The sequence below is a fragment of the Prinia subflava genome, chromosome 1, assembly GCF_021018805.1.
Source record: "Prinia subflava isolate CZ2003 ecotype Zambia chromosome 1, Cam_Psub_1.2, whole genome shotgun sequence".
NCBI classification, from domain to species: Eukaryota; Metazoa; Chordata; class Aves; order Passeriformes; family Cisticolidae; genus Prinia; species Prinia subflava.
In genome coordinates, this window is record NC_086247.1 from 94,794,117 (window position 1) to 94,814,536 (window position 20,420).

The following is a 20,420-nucleotide window of genomic DNA, read 5'->3' on the forward strand; positions in this document are numbered from 1 at the left end:
TTAGTTTAGTTATGCTGAGAATCTGTTATGCTTGTTAGCTTCAGTTAGAACTGATCCTCTTACATGGAAATAGAAGTCATGTATCTCAATGGAATCAGAGATAACACTGGAAATAGTAACATTAAGTAATAAAACTTACCTACTTCTTGGCAAGGTACTTCGTCTTTTATAAACGGGAACCTGTTGAGTGCTTCAGAAGACAGTTAAGTTATTGGTAGCTAATTGTTTTGATTTTATAAACAGATATTCCTCCCCCTGCTCCTGTTTCTTTTTGTAAAATTTTAGGATGAATCTTCAGGAGAAATTACGTTTTACATGAAGGGTGCAGATGTTGCCATGTCCACTATTGTACAGTACAATGATTGGTTAGAAGAAGAGGTAAGAAAGAAAATGAACATTTACAAAAATTAAAATTTTATAAAAAATTAAATTCTAAAATATATCAGATGTTATTAGGATATGTTTAAAGGACAAACTGAGGCAATGCAGGAATGGATTTTGAGCTTCACTTATGCATATCCTGAATAGGTTTTAAGAGATTAAAATTATTTCCAATTCCTGAGTAACATTCAAGAAAAGCGAAGCTGGTAGTAGAAGCAGGACACGTTCCTACTTAAAACAAAGTTGTGTTTCATTGACTGACCTTTCACATAAAACCTAATTACTTCTGAGAAGCATTCTGCTATAAATCTGTTTATCCTGAAATACCTTTGTTTGATCAAAATCTGCAGTGAGGTATGATTATCAGTTACAGACTTTGGTAAGCATTGCATCCAGACTAATTTTTTACCACATTTATTAAGCTTCAAATAAAATGGTTAGTGACTGAATTTCAAACCTGATTAATTTTTTTCACTGTGAGTTCTAGTAGGTACCAGCAATCATATTATTTTTGACCCTACTTACAGCCAATATGTTAATACAATGATTACACCATGTATGTTCATAATGGTATTGGCAATATGAATCAATATCTGCTGCAGGGCAGTTGCATTTATTTGGGGACATGAATAAATTAAACTCCCTCAAGACCTAGCAAAATGTCATAAAAATTACTTTTGGCGATAATGATGCACAATTAATTGTAAAATACTTGTTTAATTTATTTAGCTTTATGAGGTCAAATCAATAAGTCTTTGCACTGGAGAGCCTTGTTTTTCATTAAGGCATGCTATTCCATGGCTGTTTTTAATGTGTAAATGCTTTTCTGATAAGAGATAAGTTCAGTGAAAAAAGAAATGTACCTCTGTTATGTGCCTAAAAAGTAGTTTTAATTTATTTTAAAGGTTCATCCTAAAAGAAATTTTCTTTAAGCTAGGAGAGGAGATCTAATTGACTTACTGATAGCAAACCACTTCATTTGGGGAACCTGAAGTATAATTGCTTTTCATCCTGTTTGTGGCTTCTCCAGAGCATTTTAAGAGTCTAAAGAAACATGTAAAGTTATGGTACAGATACACCCTGTTAGCAAACAGTATAAAGCATGAGCACAGTATTGAATATGTGCATAACTGTTCTGTGCTTTGGTTCCTTTAGTGTGGCAATATGGCACGAGAAGGACTGCGCACACTGGTTGTTGCCAAAAAATCGCTTACTGAAGAACAGTATCAAGATTTTGAGGTATGAAAGGACAGAGTGATCTTCTGCTTTATCGTATTTAATTACTTCAAGGAGAACATTCCTCTTTTTTATGTTTTAAGGTTGCAAAAAATAGACCATTGAGGTATTGTCCACAATCTGTTAAAGACTTCATCATTTATTAGTGATGGTTGTGCAGTCATACATAGGGTCCTGTTTACTTCATTGTTGGACTGGACAGTGTTTTCGCAGAAGCTAAGAAGTGTAATGTTATTTTTGTAGCTTCATCATGACCTAAAAATTCTACTTGTTCTCAAACATAAGGCCTTTCCTCCTTAGAAGCTATGATACCTAACTCTTAATAGTTCTTCGGGAGACATTCTCTTTAGATGAATTGTCAGAAGAGCCCTGTATAACATTGTGTATAAATAAAATTGCTCCTTTAGTGTTGTTCTTCATTAAACATATTTAACGACAAACATTTAGCCTAACCATGCTATCACTGAGTGGTAGACTGAATGTATACTTTATGAGTCATAGCAAACTCTAAGTGGGTTTGTGTTTGTGCAAACAGAGTCGATATAACCAAGCAAAGTTAAGCATACATGATAGAAACCTGAAGGTTGCCGCTGTTGTAGAGAGTTTGGAGCGAGAAATGGAATTACTGTGTCTCACTGGAGTAGAAGATCAGCTGCAAGCAGATGTTAGACCAACTCTAGAGATGCTAAGGAATGCTGGAATAAAGGTACTAAACGCATATTGCTGACATAACAGGTTATCATTTATTAACTTTTTTAATCAAGACATAATTTATATTTGCCTCTATTTAGGTTCTTTCAAAGTAAGAAATGTGTCAAGTCCTAAGCACATTTTGGGCATGAACTAGCAGAAACAAACAAGACACTGTGTGCGAAGTTCCCTTTTCTACCACAGGTTTCATCAATCTCAAACTTACTTCTGTAGGAAAACTACCAATGAATAGATGTATGTGTGTCTCAGTCATTTATCCCCTGGCTGTCTACAGTAAACTGTCCTTGCTGACATTAAATGAGTTTGGCACAAGATTTGTGTGACAACAATGTTTTCAGGTTTGGCACTCGTAACAAGTTTCAGCAAAGATCAAAAGGTGAATTATTTGAAGTAGAATTCAGAACTGCCCTTGGGGTTTGTTCAGTTCATGTTAAAGGGATGGCATAAAAAGCCATGCAGAAGAGTTGGTTTGCTAGACACCTATCAATTGGACATATGCAAGTAGCGCATTTATTTGAGGGAGGGTTTCAAGCAAATATATGAACAATATCTGAGGGCAGGGGGCAAGATTATAAACATTTTGCTTTAAGCAGTGTCAAGCTCTGCTCCAAATAGTTGTAATTAGTTTGCATTGGTTAAAGTGAGTCAGACACTGTGAGATATTTCACATATGCTGCTTGTGCTGGACTTCAGCCCCTCCACTATCTGCTGGAAGGGCAGCTCAGGAGGGCAAAGCAAACCAGGAAAATTTTGGAATGCACTGACAATAATTTCCTTACTCTGGTGATTGAGTTGTCTTACTAACTAGTCATCATACTAACAAACCTTCTTGGTGTTTAGGGGCTGAGAGAGCTGTCACACATTAAGAACATAAAAACTTTATCCCTTAAACTTTACTGCCTTCTTAGTTCTGCATGGTCAGTGGGCAGAATCTCTTTGGAGCGTTGGGACTGTAGCTCATGCTCCAAGATTTGCTGTCTCGTGGCTTGGCTGCTGCTTTCTGAGATTATCACCAGAGTCACAGACTGTTGTGTTGCATCATTTTGCTGACAAATGTCATCTGTATCCTCACTTTTCTGATCAAGGTAGTATCAGGGCCATAGGGAAAGGATTTTATGCATCTCCAGAGCTTTACTTTGTCTTCATATACATTGAGACATTGGCCCTTGTGAGAACAGAAGGGGAATGTAACTGAAAAAAGTAAAATTCTGATTTGCATACTGTTGCAGTAAAAATTGTTTGTTAATTTTACTTTAAAATGCACAAATCAGTATATTTTCTTGGATAAGTGCCAGAGACAAGCTGGAGAGAGATGTCATTAGATTTGGAGAACTGATGTCTGAAGGACTAAACTCTTACATTATTTTACAGATATGGATGTTAACAGGAGATAAACTGGAGACAGCAACTTGCATTGCAAAAAGTTCCCACTTAGTGTCTAGAAATCAAGATATTCATATTTTCAGACCTGTAAGTATAGTTCTAACTTTTTTTGTTGATTCATGAAAGGACAACTAATAGCAGTGTTGCTGGATTCCATTAGTAGTTGGCTGGTTGTTGAAAATTGTTGGGATATTGTACTGTGTCATAGTAATGGTCAAGAGAGTAGTATTTAGGTTGTTACTCAAGGCTGTAAAAGTACAAAGCATTTAAGGGTGTTGATTTCTAGAGTTGTTGATGGGCTGTAGAAGAAATGTTTTTAGCCATGTTTGGGTGACCCAGATTCAACACACATTTTACACCCTTCATAACAGACACAGCAAGATACCGCTAAACAGTGACGGAGAGGGGTTTGTGTGAGGTGAGGTGCTGAGCGACTAAGAAACTGTCCATGCATTTAGGCTGTCTGAATGTCATTATTGCTTGTTTTAGCATTTTCATTTATAGAACGCTTTAGACTCAAGCAGAATTCATCTTGAATGAAACTGTGAACATCCTCTGTATAAACATAAATCAAATTGGTATGAGAAATTTTTTTCATGTCATTAGATATATATATATGTGCGTCTTACCAACAGACTGGTTAAGTAGTTGTTAGAAAAGTGAACTGAATCTTCTTTTATACATTTTATATGTGTAGTATCCACTTGACTGAAAACAAACAAAAATAGATTTTCCAGACGTTGATTGATGCTGTGAGATCAGACATAATGTGTCTGTTTGTTCTAAATGAACCACTTGCACTTACAGAAATAATTATATGAATATAATTTACATGTAAATGTATTTTCTTTTGAAGCATCAGAATGGCAAATTAGGCCCTGCAGACTACTATTTGCAATTAAATTATTAATGCTTCTGATAAAACTTCAGATCAATTTTTGTTGACCTTTCCATGTTGTAACACCACAAATTAAGTCTTCCTGAACAAAATATATTTAGTTGAGTCAGATTTTTATTTTCATTACCTTGACTGGTAATAAGAGGTCAGCATAAAACTGTGTTAATTTAGAATACACAAAGTTTTAAATTAGTTAGAAAATGCATTTATTCAGAATTATTTCTGTGGCTGTATTTGTTTCAAAGAAATAATTACTGAATTAATGTAAGAAAATAACCACTATAACACTTCTACTGTAAATTAGAAAGAATAAACCTTTCGCTACTCTCTTTCCAAAAAGCTTTGTTTTGTTTTTAACAAAACTGTTTAATCTCAGAAGTCTCAGCTTCTACAGTTTGGAATTCTGGAGGTATTTACAAATTAAAAAAAAAAAAGGGGAAATCTGTTAGGTAAAATGTAGAACAGAGAGGACAATGAGCAGTGGCTCATCAGCATAAGTGCTGACATCTCTTCATCGCTGCAATGCAGACCAAATGTACTAGGCCAACACAGTCTGGTGCTCCCAACAGCTGTCAGACCAGGAGTTTTCTCTTTACATGCTTACTTGTGGGAAATAAGGAAAAAATTCTGAATTGGGGCATGTGTAGGGGTTTTTCTCTTTGCAGGGGCTTTTAAGTGTAACTCAGATTTTATGGGTAGTGGAGCCCATCGGAGAGAGAAGGGTCGTTTGAACTGCATCTGGCTGGGTAGTAGTGCAACAAGGACAAAACTTCACATTCAGTGTAATTAAGATTCAGATATCTTAAAAGTTATTTTATCAAAGTGTTGACAGAGACAAAATTAAAAGTGTAATCAGAGCTTGTGTTCTATTCTGTGCTTGGAACTTTGTCTAGAGTGATAGCTCTAAAATACATTGATATTTATTGGAGGGAAGAAAAAAACCGAAAAGCAAACCAAATTAAAAACTAAACAGATTTTAAAAAAACCTGCCAATCTCCTCAAAATCTGGGTATAATTTCAATTTTTCATATTCTGTTTATAGCTTAAAACCTTTCAAAATGTATATAGTAATCTTTGACTAGTTTTTGCATTTCACAGCTGACCCTTTCTGAAACAACTATATATAAATAAAAAAAAAATCTATAATGTAATTCTTTCATATTATGCCATGAAATGAAGACACTTGATCATGTCTTCAGAGTCATGCAAGATCCAAAAGAATTAGTACTAATGAGCATCTTTATGTGCCCTTTGAAATCTGTGCCTGGTTACCAAAACTGAAGGAATGATTAATAGGAGCACTATATGTTATTCTTAGAGGATATTTTACTATTTATTGAACAAAAACAATTGAGGTTTGCTTGGGAAATTTTTCTATTTTTCTTTATACTTGCCAGGATGAAAAGACTCAGGCCAACTCAAAATTCAGATATTTTAATGTCATTAATTTTTTACTATTTCAGCCCTTGTGAACTTTGGTGAGGAACCACCTAAGACGACTACATAGATTTTACTTGTTTGAGGATTACCCTTTCACTTCATAAGATTTGAGGCTTATAGTAAAATTCCATGGGTATTAGACTTGCAGTGGGATAAAACACTTGAACAAAGGCTTCTGGGTATGAGTTCTCAAATTTTGATTTGTGTAGGAAGGGGTTTTTTTAAGAATATAATAAAATCTTTTAACTGAGTGTTTTTTATTGGAGGTTGCCACTCGAGGAGAGGCTCACTTAGAACTAAATGCTTTTAGGAGGAAGCATGACTGTGCCTTGGTGATATCTGGGGACTCACTTGAGGTAAAAACTTGGTTTCTGTCAAATTATTTATACACTCATGGTCAGAAAGTAATGTATCAGCATCTTCACGCTCTTTTTTCAAGTATTTGCCCAAACTTTTAAGTAGTCCTTAGAGATATTATTGCTTATCACTGAGTGCAAATTAGATGATATATGTTGTAGATGTGCAGATGTTACTGGGTCTAGTCTTCTGTACAGTAACAGAATGGAATCTGTATACAGCATGCTTTAGTAGTGTCTGTTCCCTTAACCTCAAAGCATGTTAGTGCTCAAACTGACATTCTCTTTGATTTTAAAAATAATAAAGCCACAGTCAGGAGAATCTTTCTTTTTTTTCTCACGGTTGGATGTTGTACACAGAAAACGTCATTTAAAAAATCTTTATACTGTGTTTTTCTGTTGGGCTGCATGTAGTAATATTTAACTGTAAATTAATCCAAGCACCTTTTTTTTCCTCAGGTTTGTCTGAAGTATTATGAGCATGAATTTGTAGAGCTGGCTTGTCAGTGTCCTGCTGTAGTGTGCTGCCGATGTTCTCCCACCCAGAAAGCGCACATTGTGAAACTGTTACAGCACCACACCGGGAAACGCACGTGTGCAATAGGTAACTCTTGTAGTAAAATCTATAATAAATGTAATCAGCAGGTGGCACCACGGAGAAATAGCTGAAACAGAACCAGAGAGACTTCTTTACCAGCCTTTACCAACAGCCAGGTATTGCATAGTTGTAGCACAAAATGCCATTCCATGAGAAAGGTGTGGTTATCTTCTCTATTCTGCAAGGAAGTTGTGATTACTGAAGTAATTAATCATAAGTCATAGATTAATTTTAAGAATTTAATGGTATGTAAGAGGTTTCTCAAATACTGTAAGGCCAGGAGAATAAAATCTCTGAAGAACTGAATATTGCAGTGACATTTTCCAGGTGATGGAGGAAATGATGTCAGCATGATCCAAGCAGCAGACTGTGGAATTGGAATTGAAGGCAAGGTAATGTTAACAGTTTCTTTGTGAAATGTGTGTCACATAGCAGCCTAGTAGAATGTGATTAGAAGCTTTTTTCTTAAACCACAGTGAATTGATCATTTCTAATTAAAGTATTCTACAAGATTATAAGAATGCATAGTTTTTAGTATTTTTGCTTGTATGTCTTCTGCTCCATCTTTTTTAAAAGCAGAAAAAAGTGTATTTCTGTGTAGCATTTACCTGGAAGAAGCAGGAGAAGCAATTAAACTTACTTGTTACAGCCCACTGCATCTTAGAATATGCACAAAAAATTGTCATGTCTCACTGCAGGGTTGATTTTCAAAGACGGAACACACTTATCTTCTAAAATGAATTATTGCGTAGAATTTTGAAACTTGATACACATCTTTTACACTGAGCTTCATATTAGAAATATTTTTCTTTTGTTCTAGGAGGGAAAACAAGCTTCTCTAGCAGCTGACTTTTCTATCACACAGTTTAAACACATAGGAAGGCTGCTGATGGTACATGGTCGAAACAGTTACAAAAGATCAGCAGCACTTGGTCAATTTGTCATGCACCGAGGCCTTATTATTTCAACTATGCAGGTATTTAAAACTTTGTTTTCCAAATAGTTAAAATCCTTATGTCTGTCTTTGAAATGTCACAAAATCCTGTTTAACCAGAATTGGGGTTTTTTCTATATTGTTTTGTATATGGGATTATATTAAATAATTATTATCTGCTTTTTGTAGGCTGTATTTTCATCAGTCTTCTACTTTGCATCTGTTCCCTTGTACCAAGGATTCCTAATGGTAGGGTAAGTCAAAGCAACAGTTGTGATATCTGGTAATAAATACAGCAAACTAACTGGTTAAGTAACACCATGGGCTTGGTGTCATCCATGTTTTCCATGCATTTATCATGGGTACACTACACAACCTGGGATGAATGCACCAAGAAAAGTCACACTAGGTCTATGCACTATATGAGGGGGGAAGTCTCATTATCAGTTCTCTGGCGAGAGGGATCTGCATAGCCTTAGAAGAAGATACCATAGAACCTGTGCACATACAGGGTGAAAACAATAAAGAAAATCTCCCAGACCAGACCAGCTTCAGCTGTCACACAGCTTGATGTAGAAACTTCATGTAGAAACCCCTGTGAGAGTCACAGGGGTTTATGTTGAAAATGGAGCTGAAGCTACTATGAAATTTCTTCTGAGAGTGCATTATCCAAGTTTGCCACATAGATTTCCATTCATGTGAATATGTGCAGTATTAGGAGCACCTTGGTCATGTTGCAGCAGCTGGTTTATGAGTATGGTTCTCCAAGTTATACAGCTGAGAGCTGTGCATGTGTTTGTCCTTGTCCCTATTTTCTGTCCCTACTGACCTAAGAGCTTCTTTTTATTTTCCTTATAAATAATAACAACTTAAATTGACAGTAACTTAAATCTTAGTCAAACGATGGTCTGATTACACCAGATTTTGCAGAGACAAACAGTAGACCTCTCTAACATGTTTGCAGAAGCTGTGCTAAGTTCCAGGGAAGTACATATGAATGTGTGTATCTGGTATGTGTACAATAAAATCCAAAGCCACTTACATAGCTGTTAAGATTCTTATTCATCCACTTCTCTTCTCCAGGTTGTCCAGAATATAGCGCTCTTCTTTTTTTTTCTTCAACTTTCATGCATCCATCTATAGATGAATTTAAATGTCAGGTTTTTGGACTGCTTGTCCAACGTGCAAGTGCACAGGGAGTATGGTAACGAGTGATAAGCTTGGGTGATAGAAGAAAGAAATATGTTTATTGGTTTTGAGTGTATAAGACCTCTAACTTCTCACAACTACCAGCTCCCAAAACCACAAGAGCAGGTTGCATGTGAAAGCTATATTGATAAGCTGCCTAAGTACTGGAAAAAGAACGAGTTTAATTTCACCTCCATAAAAAGAATAATTCAACTCAGTAGATCAGTTTAAAATTATATCATACAAAAGTGTTAATGTGTGTTCTTTCCTTTCTCCTAGGTATGCAACCATATATACTATGTTTCCAGTCTTCTCTCTAGTATTGGATCAAGATGTGAAGCCAGAAATGGCATTGCTATATCCAGAACTTTACAAGGATCTCACAAAGGTATGAATGTCCTCTGTGCTCAGCTACAAACAAATGCAGAAATCTCCAGTGTGCAAAACTGGGAATTCTTGTAATCACTTTCTTAAGGTATTCCAAGCAAGACAGATTGCACAACTATTGCCAACTTCTGTACTATTAAAATAACCCACAGTACCAAACATTTCAATTATTTTTATTAATACATTTCTCCAGTCACCAGTGGTTGTACTGAAATAATTCAAACCTGAAGGTATGTTGATAAAGCAGCATTGACTCTGGCCCTAAAATCTCTGATGTGGAGTTATTAATGTTTAAATTTTCACATCTTATTTTTCCTTTTTAACTGGTAGATTAATTTATAGATTTGTTTTTCCTAACATGCAGAAGTTACTCCTGTTGTCTCAAAAAACTGTCTTCTTTTAAATAACAGATATTTGTAACTGATATATCTGAACTCACTCCTCCATAGATACTGCTTTCTTTGTGTATGCACATACTTGCAAATAATCAGAGGTTTATAATTTTGTTACCTACGAGAGTGAAATAAATCTCAAGATTCTGTTTTAATAAGCATTTTGAAAAGTGCTTCTTCTTCATCCGTAGCTGTCAGCTATGAAAGTTATGATCCAAGGCAGAAACAGACAGTCTTTTTTAGGGATAGTAAGTTCTTCAAAGATGTTTCTAAAAGTTCAATAGCAGACTCTAGTTAAAGAATGTCCAGACTTTTCCAAGTCTTTGTCTTTTTCATTGCTAAATTAGCTATTACCCATGTTCATCTGGGATCAATTTTTTCCCTTTGTTGGAGATCTTGGTTATTTCTCTGCTTTAGAATCTTTGAAGTTTTTGAGATTTCAGTCTGTGGTCAAACTCAAAAAAGCATGGCCTTCACCTGCTAAACAGAATCATAAGCTTGTCTGTGGAAAGCTGCTCACAGAACTTGGAATTTGCTACAGTAATGAAGAAGTGCTGATTCTTGCCTGTTCTGGATTGTTTCTTTTGTGGCAAAAGGGCTGCTTTGTTTGCCACTTTATCCTTTAAAATGTGTATCCTTTCAATTCTTCAGTTCCAACGTATTTCATCAGCACCCTTACATAATGCAAGTGTCAAATCACATGTACAGCATTTATTCTTTGATTTTTGCATATGTTTCAGTCTGTACCATTCACAATCAAAAGATTTAAAATTCATTTGGTAATAGTTACTTGCTGAAAATTTGCCACAGTCATAAATTTATTCTATGAAAGCAAATGGGCAGTTTATCTGACGTTTAGAAGTTACTAGTAAAGAACTGCAGGTTTGCTTAAGGTTTTGGTCAGTAGGTACACGATCTTGTAGTTATTTTGAAGACTACATTTTACAAATAAAAAGTAAACAGATTTTACTGTATGTATCTGTGGGCCTGATATTTTTGGGCCTTAGAGATTTTAGCCTGCTGGTAGCTGCTAACTCCTCTCCCAAGGGAAAACTTTCTTAGGAAAGCTTCTTCCCAAAACAATCTTGGAAAAATAACTATCCTTTCCCAGGTAATGTCTGCCTTTCTGGTTCTCAGAGAGAATCTGAACTTGGGTCTCCCATGTGGTAGGCAGGGATTTTAGCTACTACACTACTGGGGAGGGATCGTTGTTTTGCCAAGATTGTTTTGGGAAGAAGCTTTCCTAAGAAAGTTTTCCCTTGGGAAAGGAGATAGCAGCTACCAGCAGGCCAAAATCTCTAAGGCCCAAAAATATCAGGCCCACATGTACCATTCTGAAAACCAGACAGAGCATTACAAGCTAAAGTATCTCTTCTGTTTAAGGCTTTAACTTAGTACTCCCAAATTTAGACTTTGTGAGATTTCTATACAAGATTCTAACAAAGAATCATTAAAACAAGTAGAAGCTTTGTAGCCTTTATCACTTCAAATTCTGCTTATTTTACTTGTAAAATGTTTCTCTAGCAATGAACTATTAAGAATATATGAACTGAGTAGGTTTATTTTTTTAAAGTTGTGTTTAACTGTCCTCTCACATGTTTCCCTTAGGGAAGATCTTTGTCATTTAAGACTTTCCTCATCTGGGTTTTAATCAGTATTTACCAAGGTAGGAGAGAGTCCTAATTTTGCTGAACTGGGAAATTTTTGTTTGCTGTTAGCAATATTGTTTTTCAGCTGCAGGTTGAATTCCCAAAGTTTAACATTTCATCAGCAGTTATATATATTGCTTTCTGTTTATCTCATAAATCGATATTCCTGCAGTGTTCCAGGCCTATTCAAAACACAGTGTAATTGGTATTTTTATTGGTGCATGTCACCTAAAAAAGGACATGTTTTTAATTAAATGCTAATCCAGAAAAATTTTAATGAGTGCTTATCACATTGAATGTATTTACACAGTAGTTTTCTTTCACTGAATGACAGAAGTACTGTTGAAGAAATCTGAATTATATAATCAGTTAAAAGTAATTACACTTTCAACAATATCTCATTTATTTGCAGCACTTGACAAAATGAGGTTAATTAACAGTTCATCAGATATATTGCACTAAAATGTGTTTAATTTTCTAATAGTTTTATTTCTGTATGGCTTTACTTTGGTTGGCTTATTTCACATGTACAATGTACAGTAAATATCCTTCTTTTAGGATGATGAAAGTTAGAAACAAATTCTGGACAAATTTTCATAATGAACAATCAAATGTTCAGTGTGCAGTTGTGAAAACTGATACAGTGAAGTGTGTATTGCCAACCTTGTGCATCTCTCCACCCTACCCAGGCGGTATTCTGATGTATGGAGCCCTGCTGCTTTTTGAATCTGAATTTGTACACGTCGTTGCCATTTCCTTCACTGCCCTGATCTTGACTGAGCTCTTGATGGTTGCACTGACCATACGAACATGGCACTGGTTAATGGTGGTGGCTGAATTCCTCAGTCTTGGCTGCTATGTGGCCTCTCTTGCATTTCTAAATGAATACTTTGGTGAGTAAAAGTATTTTAGCAAAGAACTGTTTTGTACTTTTAATAATGTTTTGCTCTTCATTATTTTTGAATTAAGAATATGTGATGTTTTGAAATGCAGCTTTCTTTATAAGAAATACAAGTGAGTCGAAATTAGGCCTAATTAATGTTGGGTTAAAGTATTCTCATACCCTTTTCTCCTAGAATTCAACAATCTTTATCCTGTTAGTATGGTTTATCTAGATGATAAACTTCACTCAAACCACTCGTACCTGTTCCATCCTTGGTCTGATATTGACAGTCCAAATTGCGTACCTTAAATTGGCTTTGAGATTTACACTATTGAAAATAGATATGATTTGTAAAAAATTAGGATCTTTCGCTGAATTGGTGCATTATTTTGTACACCAGACCAAGTTGACCTTGTTAGATCTAATTCACAAGGCTAAAATTGCTGAAGTATCGCAGTAGTCTTGTAGGAAAGATACCTTACATAGGAACCGTTGCTTCATGATTATAGTAAACTTGTATTAAGCTTGCTTTGCTTTAAGGTTTGGTATGTCATACTATGTCTTAAGGTCCTGATTGTTTATAGTTCACAAGATGAAAGAACACATTTTAACTGCAAATCTTAGCAGTCAAGAATCTGAACATCGAAATAATACCTATTTCTTCTTGGATCAATTTATCCTTTAGTAAAAATAAAGTATCGTGGTGTGATTTTGCAAATGTAACCTACAGAAATATACATAAAAGCTTTAATTACACCTCATAAGGAGCAGAAACCAGCTCCTTCTTCTCTGCCTTTTATGATCTAATGAGTACAGAGTTGGCCTTCACCTGTCCTTTCACACAGCAGAATTAAGTGTTACATGGCAGTTTCTAGAAGTCTTACAATTCTGCCTTCACTCTCTCAGTTCCCAGATGTTCAATGCTAGGGTTGTGTGTGTACCTTATGTAATTATTTAGTTAATCAGTAAATGCTTCAGTGCCTGTCCCAGGTGTTATGTTACTTCCCAGATTTTTCAGGAGTCAAATTTTAGTGAAGAAGCAACCCTGCTGGGCTTAGTACCTGTATTGTATGTTATTTCACGTTTGCCAGGGCACCCTTTTGTTTTCTCTGACACTGATGCACAGACATATTCATAGAGATTATTGGGTTGATTTTTGAATCTCCACAGCCAGATTACAAATTAAAGGAACAAACAAGAACAGATATAGGTACTTGCACTTGAGTCCAGACTTCCAAGAACTTCATAAAGCAGAACTTGCAGCTTCACCTTTGAAACTCTGTAGTATTGGTGACAGCCAGTATTTCCATCCTTTCTGGTGTTGCTCTGTGCAAAACACTTTTAGATGATGTTCACAAAGATGTAAAAACCCCAGGAACTTTGTTTCTTGCAAACTTTTCTGTAAAGGGGAGTGTTTTCCTCTCTGTGCTCGTGTATTTGCTGGGAAGCCCAAGCATAAATGGTTGCATGGCTTCTCACAACCAAGGGACTTAACTTCTCTATTTTTTGTATTTGAGTGTACTGAAAAGGCTGCAGTTTCATGAGATTTTCTAAAGATGTATTTCACTGTGTTATTCACCAGTTAATCTGAGAAAATGCCTTTCTCTTAGTCCCACTTCTGCTTAATGCTTTATTCTTAGTTAATCTGTCCCATTATAACTGGGGGGAGGGAGCTTTTTTGTGTGATGTAGCATAAACTTAAGTGATGGTTTGCAGTTCAAGATATAGAACAACTTCCAAGGATCAGGAAAAACAGTCCAGACTAATAGTGCTTGACTTCACTGGCAAATAAACATATTTCACTGAAGTTGCTTATAAGGATCATCTCCTTCCAGAGAAATTATATGATGACATGGCACTCAAATTGGAAAGGCAAAAATATTTGGGACTATTCTACAACTCTGACTCATGAAAGTAAATGAGTTTTTATGTTTCTGAGTTAATTACACACAGTGGCCCTTTTAGGGTGTCTGTGATAGGTTACATGGGCTTTCAGTATGTCCGGGCAGGCTTAGGCTAAAACTGCATAACAAGTTTATACATTGAAATTTAATATGCAAAATATTTTTAATGAGCAGAGTTGGAGCAGTAAAGCATTTCTTTATTGCATTTTCTGAAGTGAATTTTCATTCACATGATCAAATTGTTTATACAGTAAATTATACCTTGAAGTGAAATGTAAGAAAAGTGCCAATCTATTTACAATCTTAAAGCATGACCAATTATAAAATCTCTATGTTTTCAAAGTGTTTTGATTTAATTGCTGCTTAAAATAATTTGATTGACCTGTGAAAGGCAATACTAATCCAGTTAATGCTACTAACATCTTTTTCGTTTCCTCTTTGTGTAGCTAACCTATTTGGGTTTGTTTGTTTGTTTGTTTTTGCATAACTTCTGTATTTTCTGTAAATCTATCCTTTCATTTTCCCTCTTTGTGAAACAGGTATAGGCAGAGTGTCTTTTGGAGCTTTCTTAGGTAGGTGAAGTTTAACTTTTCTTGAAGCTTTGGGTAGGCTTTTTGTTCTTTGATCTTTAAAGAGTCACTCAAAAGTAGCAAATTTTTTCATATATGCATTTGTAAATAATGAGAAAATCAAAAGAAAATTCTTGGGGTTCCCTGAGTTCTGGGATCTTTCCATAATAATTAAGTATGACTTAATTATCACAAATAGGGTCAAAAAAATTAATTAGCAATCATAGTGTGTCAGCATTCTTGTTAATTTTTTTGTCATAAACAATTAGCTTTTCCATGTGGCTTGTAACAATTGTTTTCCCTTGAAATTTTTAGGCTCTAATTTAATCTCTATGATTTTAAGAATTACTCAGCATAGATGTGGCAAGAAAAATAATCAATACAGAATAAAAGATCCAAAGAGCAAAATTTCTGGTCGGGAACTTATAGCAAGAAAAAATCATTCTTACTAGTAGAAAAATAAGCTGAATTAACTTTTTATTATGAGAGAGTCTTGCTTTTAAACTGAGATTCTATTTCCCCTAAAAATTACTTCAGCTGAAAACAGTGTAAAGACCATAAAGGAACTCTGAAGTTCCTGTCTAAAAAAAATAATTGGCAGAAGCAAAAAGCTGAGGTTAACTTTCTGTTGCTTTATTGCCCTTTTATTTTTTTTAATTGGACAATAGCATAAGCAAACAATTAAGAGACTTTTATTGACTTTGCACTGTGGAAGTTCCAGTTTCCATGTTACTGGCTCCCATTACTGATTTTCCCTCTTTGTTTCTGCAGATGTTGCCTTTATCACAACTGTGACCTTCCTGTGGAAAGTGTCAGCAATCACTGTTGTAAGCTGTCTTCCACTTTACATTCTCAAGTACTTGAAGCGCAAGTTCTCTCCTCCAAGTTACTCCAAGCTTACCTCGTAAAAGTGATTATATTCCTATGGGTTTTCACTCACACCAGTCTGCAGATTGCATATTCACTGTGCTTTAGTGTCTACAGATTCATGTTGAACTGAAGAAACCTAAAAAAAAAAATCAAAAGGGATAGCATGAATAGAGCACAAAAAGAGGAGGAAACATCTGACATACAATAACACAGAAGTACACTAACAACTATCAGAGATAAACTAAATTCTCTTCATGTTGATTTTCAGGGGTTTTTTTTCTTTCAGTTGTTACAGTTATAAAATAAAACCAAATTACCTTTGATTTGATAATGCTTCTGAATGGTTTCATTGCTACTGGAAAGGATCTTTTGCTACTGTAAAGGATTTTTTCCAATTTTGTTTGTCTTCTGCTAGTTAAATTTAAACATTTGTTATTTATTACATAAATTTCTGGGTTTAATTATTGTATAACTTCCTAATTCAAGCCCTTTGTTTTAATGTTTATATATGGAAAAGTTCATTCATCCATATTTTCTCCAACAAACCTAATACCTGTAAATGCCCGTGTCTGTATTAGCAGCTATTATTCCTCATCAGACATTGATTAATATGCACTATTTGAATTATGTACTGATGTCTGCATAGCACAGTATTATTTTAGGAGCTGTTGTCCTATTCTGTACTCTCCATTTCTGGCACCAGTAAATTAGAGATGTGTGATGTTGACAGCAGTTCTTTAAATGCACATTTACAGCCAGGTTGCACAAAAGCTGTTTAAAAATAAAATTATAAATTCTGTACATAATTCCACAGCACATACTGATCTGTACAGATATCAAAACATGGCTGCTCAGTAAATATGTTTTAAAATTCTTATTCATTTTGTATTTGTAAAACTGCAAATAGTGTCAAAGTACATTTCTATATATGAGAAGTCCAGTAAACCTTGTATTAGCTAATATGTTTAAATTGCCTTGTAATCTGTTTACTTAGGTTACTCAGGTAAAAGAAAATAAGAGGAACACATGAACATCATGGTAGGAAAATCTATCATCTTCCAAGTTGTAAATGTTATGTTTTTATAACTTAGTTTGGGTGCAGACTTGTCAAAAAAATCAAAACATTTTTGCTTGTAAGCTGTCAGAGTTGAGTATCTTGGCTGAGTTATGACACTTTATAGCAGCTGAAGACTTTTTCCAGAAACTTAAATACTCTGATGCAATCTGAAGGGTCCAAATCTTGCACACTGTATGGCAAGTAGGATATATTAATTTTCCATTGTGATATAACTTTGCTTTCTCATGAAGTACATATAATGAATTTGGCGTAGTCTGTTAATCAGTGGAAAGGAACAACATAACTATTCATGCTTTCTTTATTAAATATTTATGTGTGTGATTTTGAAACCCACTTAATACGGATGTCATTTTTATGTTTGACTGTATGCCTTTACAACATAATTCCTTGTTGAGTCTCTTTTCCCTTATGCCATTATTACTTTGTATGAGGAATATTTAATTGATAATTATAACTACTTCCTGGGAGAGCAGAGGCTGCAGAGCTATTTGGATTCCACCCCACTCCATTAATTTTGTTTTCAAAGTTTTTCTAACTAGCTATTTATCTGCTTTTTTTAAAATTTTCATTCCTCATTATAAAAGCAATAAAGCCTAATTTCTACCAAATATTAGTGGTACATGTATTAACTAAACTACTGAGGTAGAGTTTCTTTTAATTACCTGACATCACAGGCTAGTTTGCCCTGTCCCTCTGTGAACTCGCTTCTGTAAATCCCCACAAGGTGTCACTGTTCTTGCATATTAGCAGGAGCCTTTCTGCATTCAGTGTGGTTTTACCAAGATGCTCCTGGTTTACATTTTTAACTTAATTCTGTCGTATTTTTGTCACTGATTTGCTTTAGTTTTTTGTTTTCCCCCATAAGTGGGGATTACTTTCAAACAATTAAGAAAATTCACCGATGTGCAGTTCTTCTGGAATGTTGGTGGCGTTTTCTTCAGACTTTTTTGTCTTACACACTGTGGGTTCACAACCATAAGTGTAAGATCCAGAGCTGGTCGTCTTTCATCTATACGTCACATCTGTGAAATTAGGCAGCAACCGAGAAAAAAACCCCAGTAATTAAACTGACAGCATGAAAGTGATAGTGTTACTGCAATACATCTGTATGGGACACAATTGTACCCATGGGTAAAGAACTGCTCATTTAGAACTTAAGTGTAGGTATATTAATCCCCATCATCAAAACTCTTAAGGTTAGGGTGATAGCAAATGTATGGGTTCTGTACACAGCTATAAGCCTTTCAGAAGTGGAGTCAGTTCTCTAAAGTGCCTGCTTCCTTAGTATTTCTGGTACACAGCAAAGGTCTAGATTCAGGTCACAGTTTGTTTTTAAGGACCGTGGAAGCCTGACTCAAGTCACTTACCTTGCTTTTGAGGTTCAGCTTAAATAAACAGATTTAGGCTTTTGCTCTGCAAGTTACACCCAGAAGGACCTTGGATTTGCTTGGTATTAAATAAATGTTTACTCTTATGAGCTCCTATGTCAGATATGTATTTCTGAAATGGTAATCATGTCTCTCTGAAAACATATTTGGAAAACAATTTCAGAACTGGGACAGATTGGAGGAGCAAGGTGTGACCAGGAAATGCATCTTCACCAAAGTAAACTTACATAACAATATGTGGACCATGTTTAATAAGCCCATGAGCTGAACATGTAGATTTCCAATGTAGTTTGATGGAAAAATAGAGAGAAAAGAGAGATCCTGCAAAATAGAGAGTACTGATAATCAAATTGGGTTTTTCTTAATGCTATTCCAAAATTACATGTTCATGTACCTGCTGGAAAACATTTTACTACATAAGATATTTGCAAATGGAAGATAAATTAAACCCTTGCTTACTTAACATTAAATCTGTAGCACTCACCCATGAATGTGTTTACACCAATGTTTTTATGTTCAAACTGAGCTTTCTGACTCATGCAATCAGAATTCAGCTATGTAGTATCTCCTGTTTTCTTCCTAAACCTTCAAAGTGGTTGTCAAAAAATGTGCCATTGCTTTTATATATCTACTGAAAGTGTTTGTTATCTTGATGAGCAGCTTCCACTTCAGCAAGCCTGTATTACAAATGTCCTACCCTCCATCTGCAAGAGTGTGAGCTGAAACTTTCCTTCAGTCTCCATTTAAAACATGTCTGAAAGAGAGAACTCTGCAATTGGGGACCTTTTTGGACTGGACAGCATTTCTGTAGGTATTTAAGCAAGAATTTTGATAGCCACTTAAGCAGTTAAACAGCTGAAGATCACCTTCTGTAGACAAAGAGGATGTCATTTCCCTGCAGATTGCGCTTATGGGGTTCTCTGGAGGGTTCCTTCATCACTGGGGGCTGCGGCTGTTCGAGTCTGATCCACCTGGGGTTGCATGTTAACCTCAGGAGTGCTGGTGAGCGAGGCCTGGCTCACTGTACAAAGGACAGTGTTGACTTCCTCAGAGGCTTTGGAGATGGGCTGTTAACAGATACCCCATTGTGACCCCTTTTCCTGCTTCTGCAGAGCTGCGTATTCATGGGGTTTATGTATTTTAAATGTATACTGTTTCACACTTGCATCCTTTCACATGCCCAGAGCTATTAAGGTGGCTCCAACAACTCCTGCAGGGCAAAGGAATTTATTGCAGAGCATGTGGGCTCTGGATGGACAGTTCTCCTTAAAAAATGACAGCCACCAAAGGAGATCAGGCTGTCCTGCTCTTGCCACTGATGCACAAACTGTTCTTGTAGGTCCTGCTTACACTGACATCCATTTCAATTTTACCTTCCATGGAGTTTCTCCTTATTTTTGCTGGCCAGAAAGGAAAAAAAAATGGGTCAGCAGTCTTTTACAATACTTAATTGAATAACCTTTCTGTATCTAGCCTGTTATTATTATAACTCAATTGAAACTTGAAGGCAATCAAAAAAGCCCTTCGATATGTTAGCCCCCTGTAGGGAGGAAAATCAGTACAAGTGAACAAAGACAACACGGATCGAACATTATATGTAAATAAACAGGAGGTACAATGTCTTTAACACTGTGTTTAAAAGCGTAGGAATTTCTTTTGTAAACAAAACACACTTAAAGCAAGATACTTCCCAACAAGTATTAACTACCCAACAGATGCCCTCAGCAGGGTTCACAGCTGTTATTGCAAGTGGGAATTTGCTCAGCCAATTGCCAACAAAATCCACCTCAAATAGGCAATTGCACTGAAAGACCTATTCACTACTTCATCGACCAAAACCATAGTTTTGATCAAAATATTTTACAGCAGAGGTGGTGAAAACTGGATGCCGTTAACAGGAAAATGAGAGCACGCTCTGCAGTGGTGTTGACAAATTCTGCTTTATTCTTCCATCCCTGACTAGGTTTTAGCAGAGCTGCAGCTGAGTTTCTCCTGATTGTATTCTCCTCCTGTCCTCTAGCATGCTTTTAATGTGAGATGGTAATCAGCAATATTAAACTTCTAAATTGTTCCAAAAAAGCAGGCTTGAGTAATTCTGCTTTTGGAATTTAGCCTTTATGCATTAGTGAGCTAAGAAAAGATCATCATCTGCTCTGAGGAGATACTCTGTACTAT

General features: G+C 35.6%; 1 protein-coding gene across 3 annotated transcripts in view; it reads left to right on the top strand.

Annotated features, from left to right (window-relative positions):
• The window catches only part of ATP9B (ATPase phospholipid transporting 9B (putative)), a 166,371-nt gene extending 148,906 nt beyond the window's left edge, over positions 1–17,465 (top strand). The window contains exons 17-30 of one of the 3 annotated variants that reach the window (XM_063403788.1): positions 286–378; positions 1,537–1,620; positions 2,153–2,323; positions 3,700–3,798; positions 6,316–6,405; positions 6,865–7,009; positions 7,331–7,395; positions 7,824–7,979; positions 8,127–8,191; positions 9,405–9,513; positions 11,513–11,570; positions 12,243–12,446; positions 14,880–14,912; positions 15,681–17,465. In XM_063403788.1, coding sequence (XP_063259858.1) covers positions 286–378; positions 1,537–1,620; positions 2,153–2,323; positions 3,700–3,798; positions 6,316–6,405; positions 6,865–7,009; positions 7,331–7,395; positions 7,824–7,979; positions 8,127–8,191; positions 9,405–9,513; positions 11,513–11,570; positions 12,243–12,446; positions 14,880–14,912; positions 15,681–15,817 — 1,509 coding nt within the window. In that variant the 3' untranslated portion in view covers positions 15,818–17,465. Of the gene's footprint in view, positions 1–285; positions 379–1,536; positions 1,621–2,152; positions 2,324–3,699; positions 3,799–6,315; positions 6,406–6,864; positions 7,010–7,330; positions 7,396–7,823; positions 7,980–8,126; positions 8,192–9,404; positions 9,514–11,512; positions 11,571–12,242; positions 12,447–14,879; positions 14,913–15,680 lie in introns of those variants that run through there. The other 2 variants (XM_063403796.1, XM_063403804.1) reach the window with 2 other exon arrangements.
• The last annotated feature ends 2,955 nt before the right edge of the window (positions 17,466–20,420 follow it).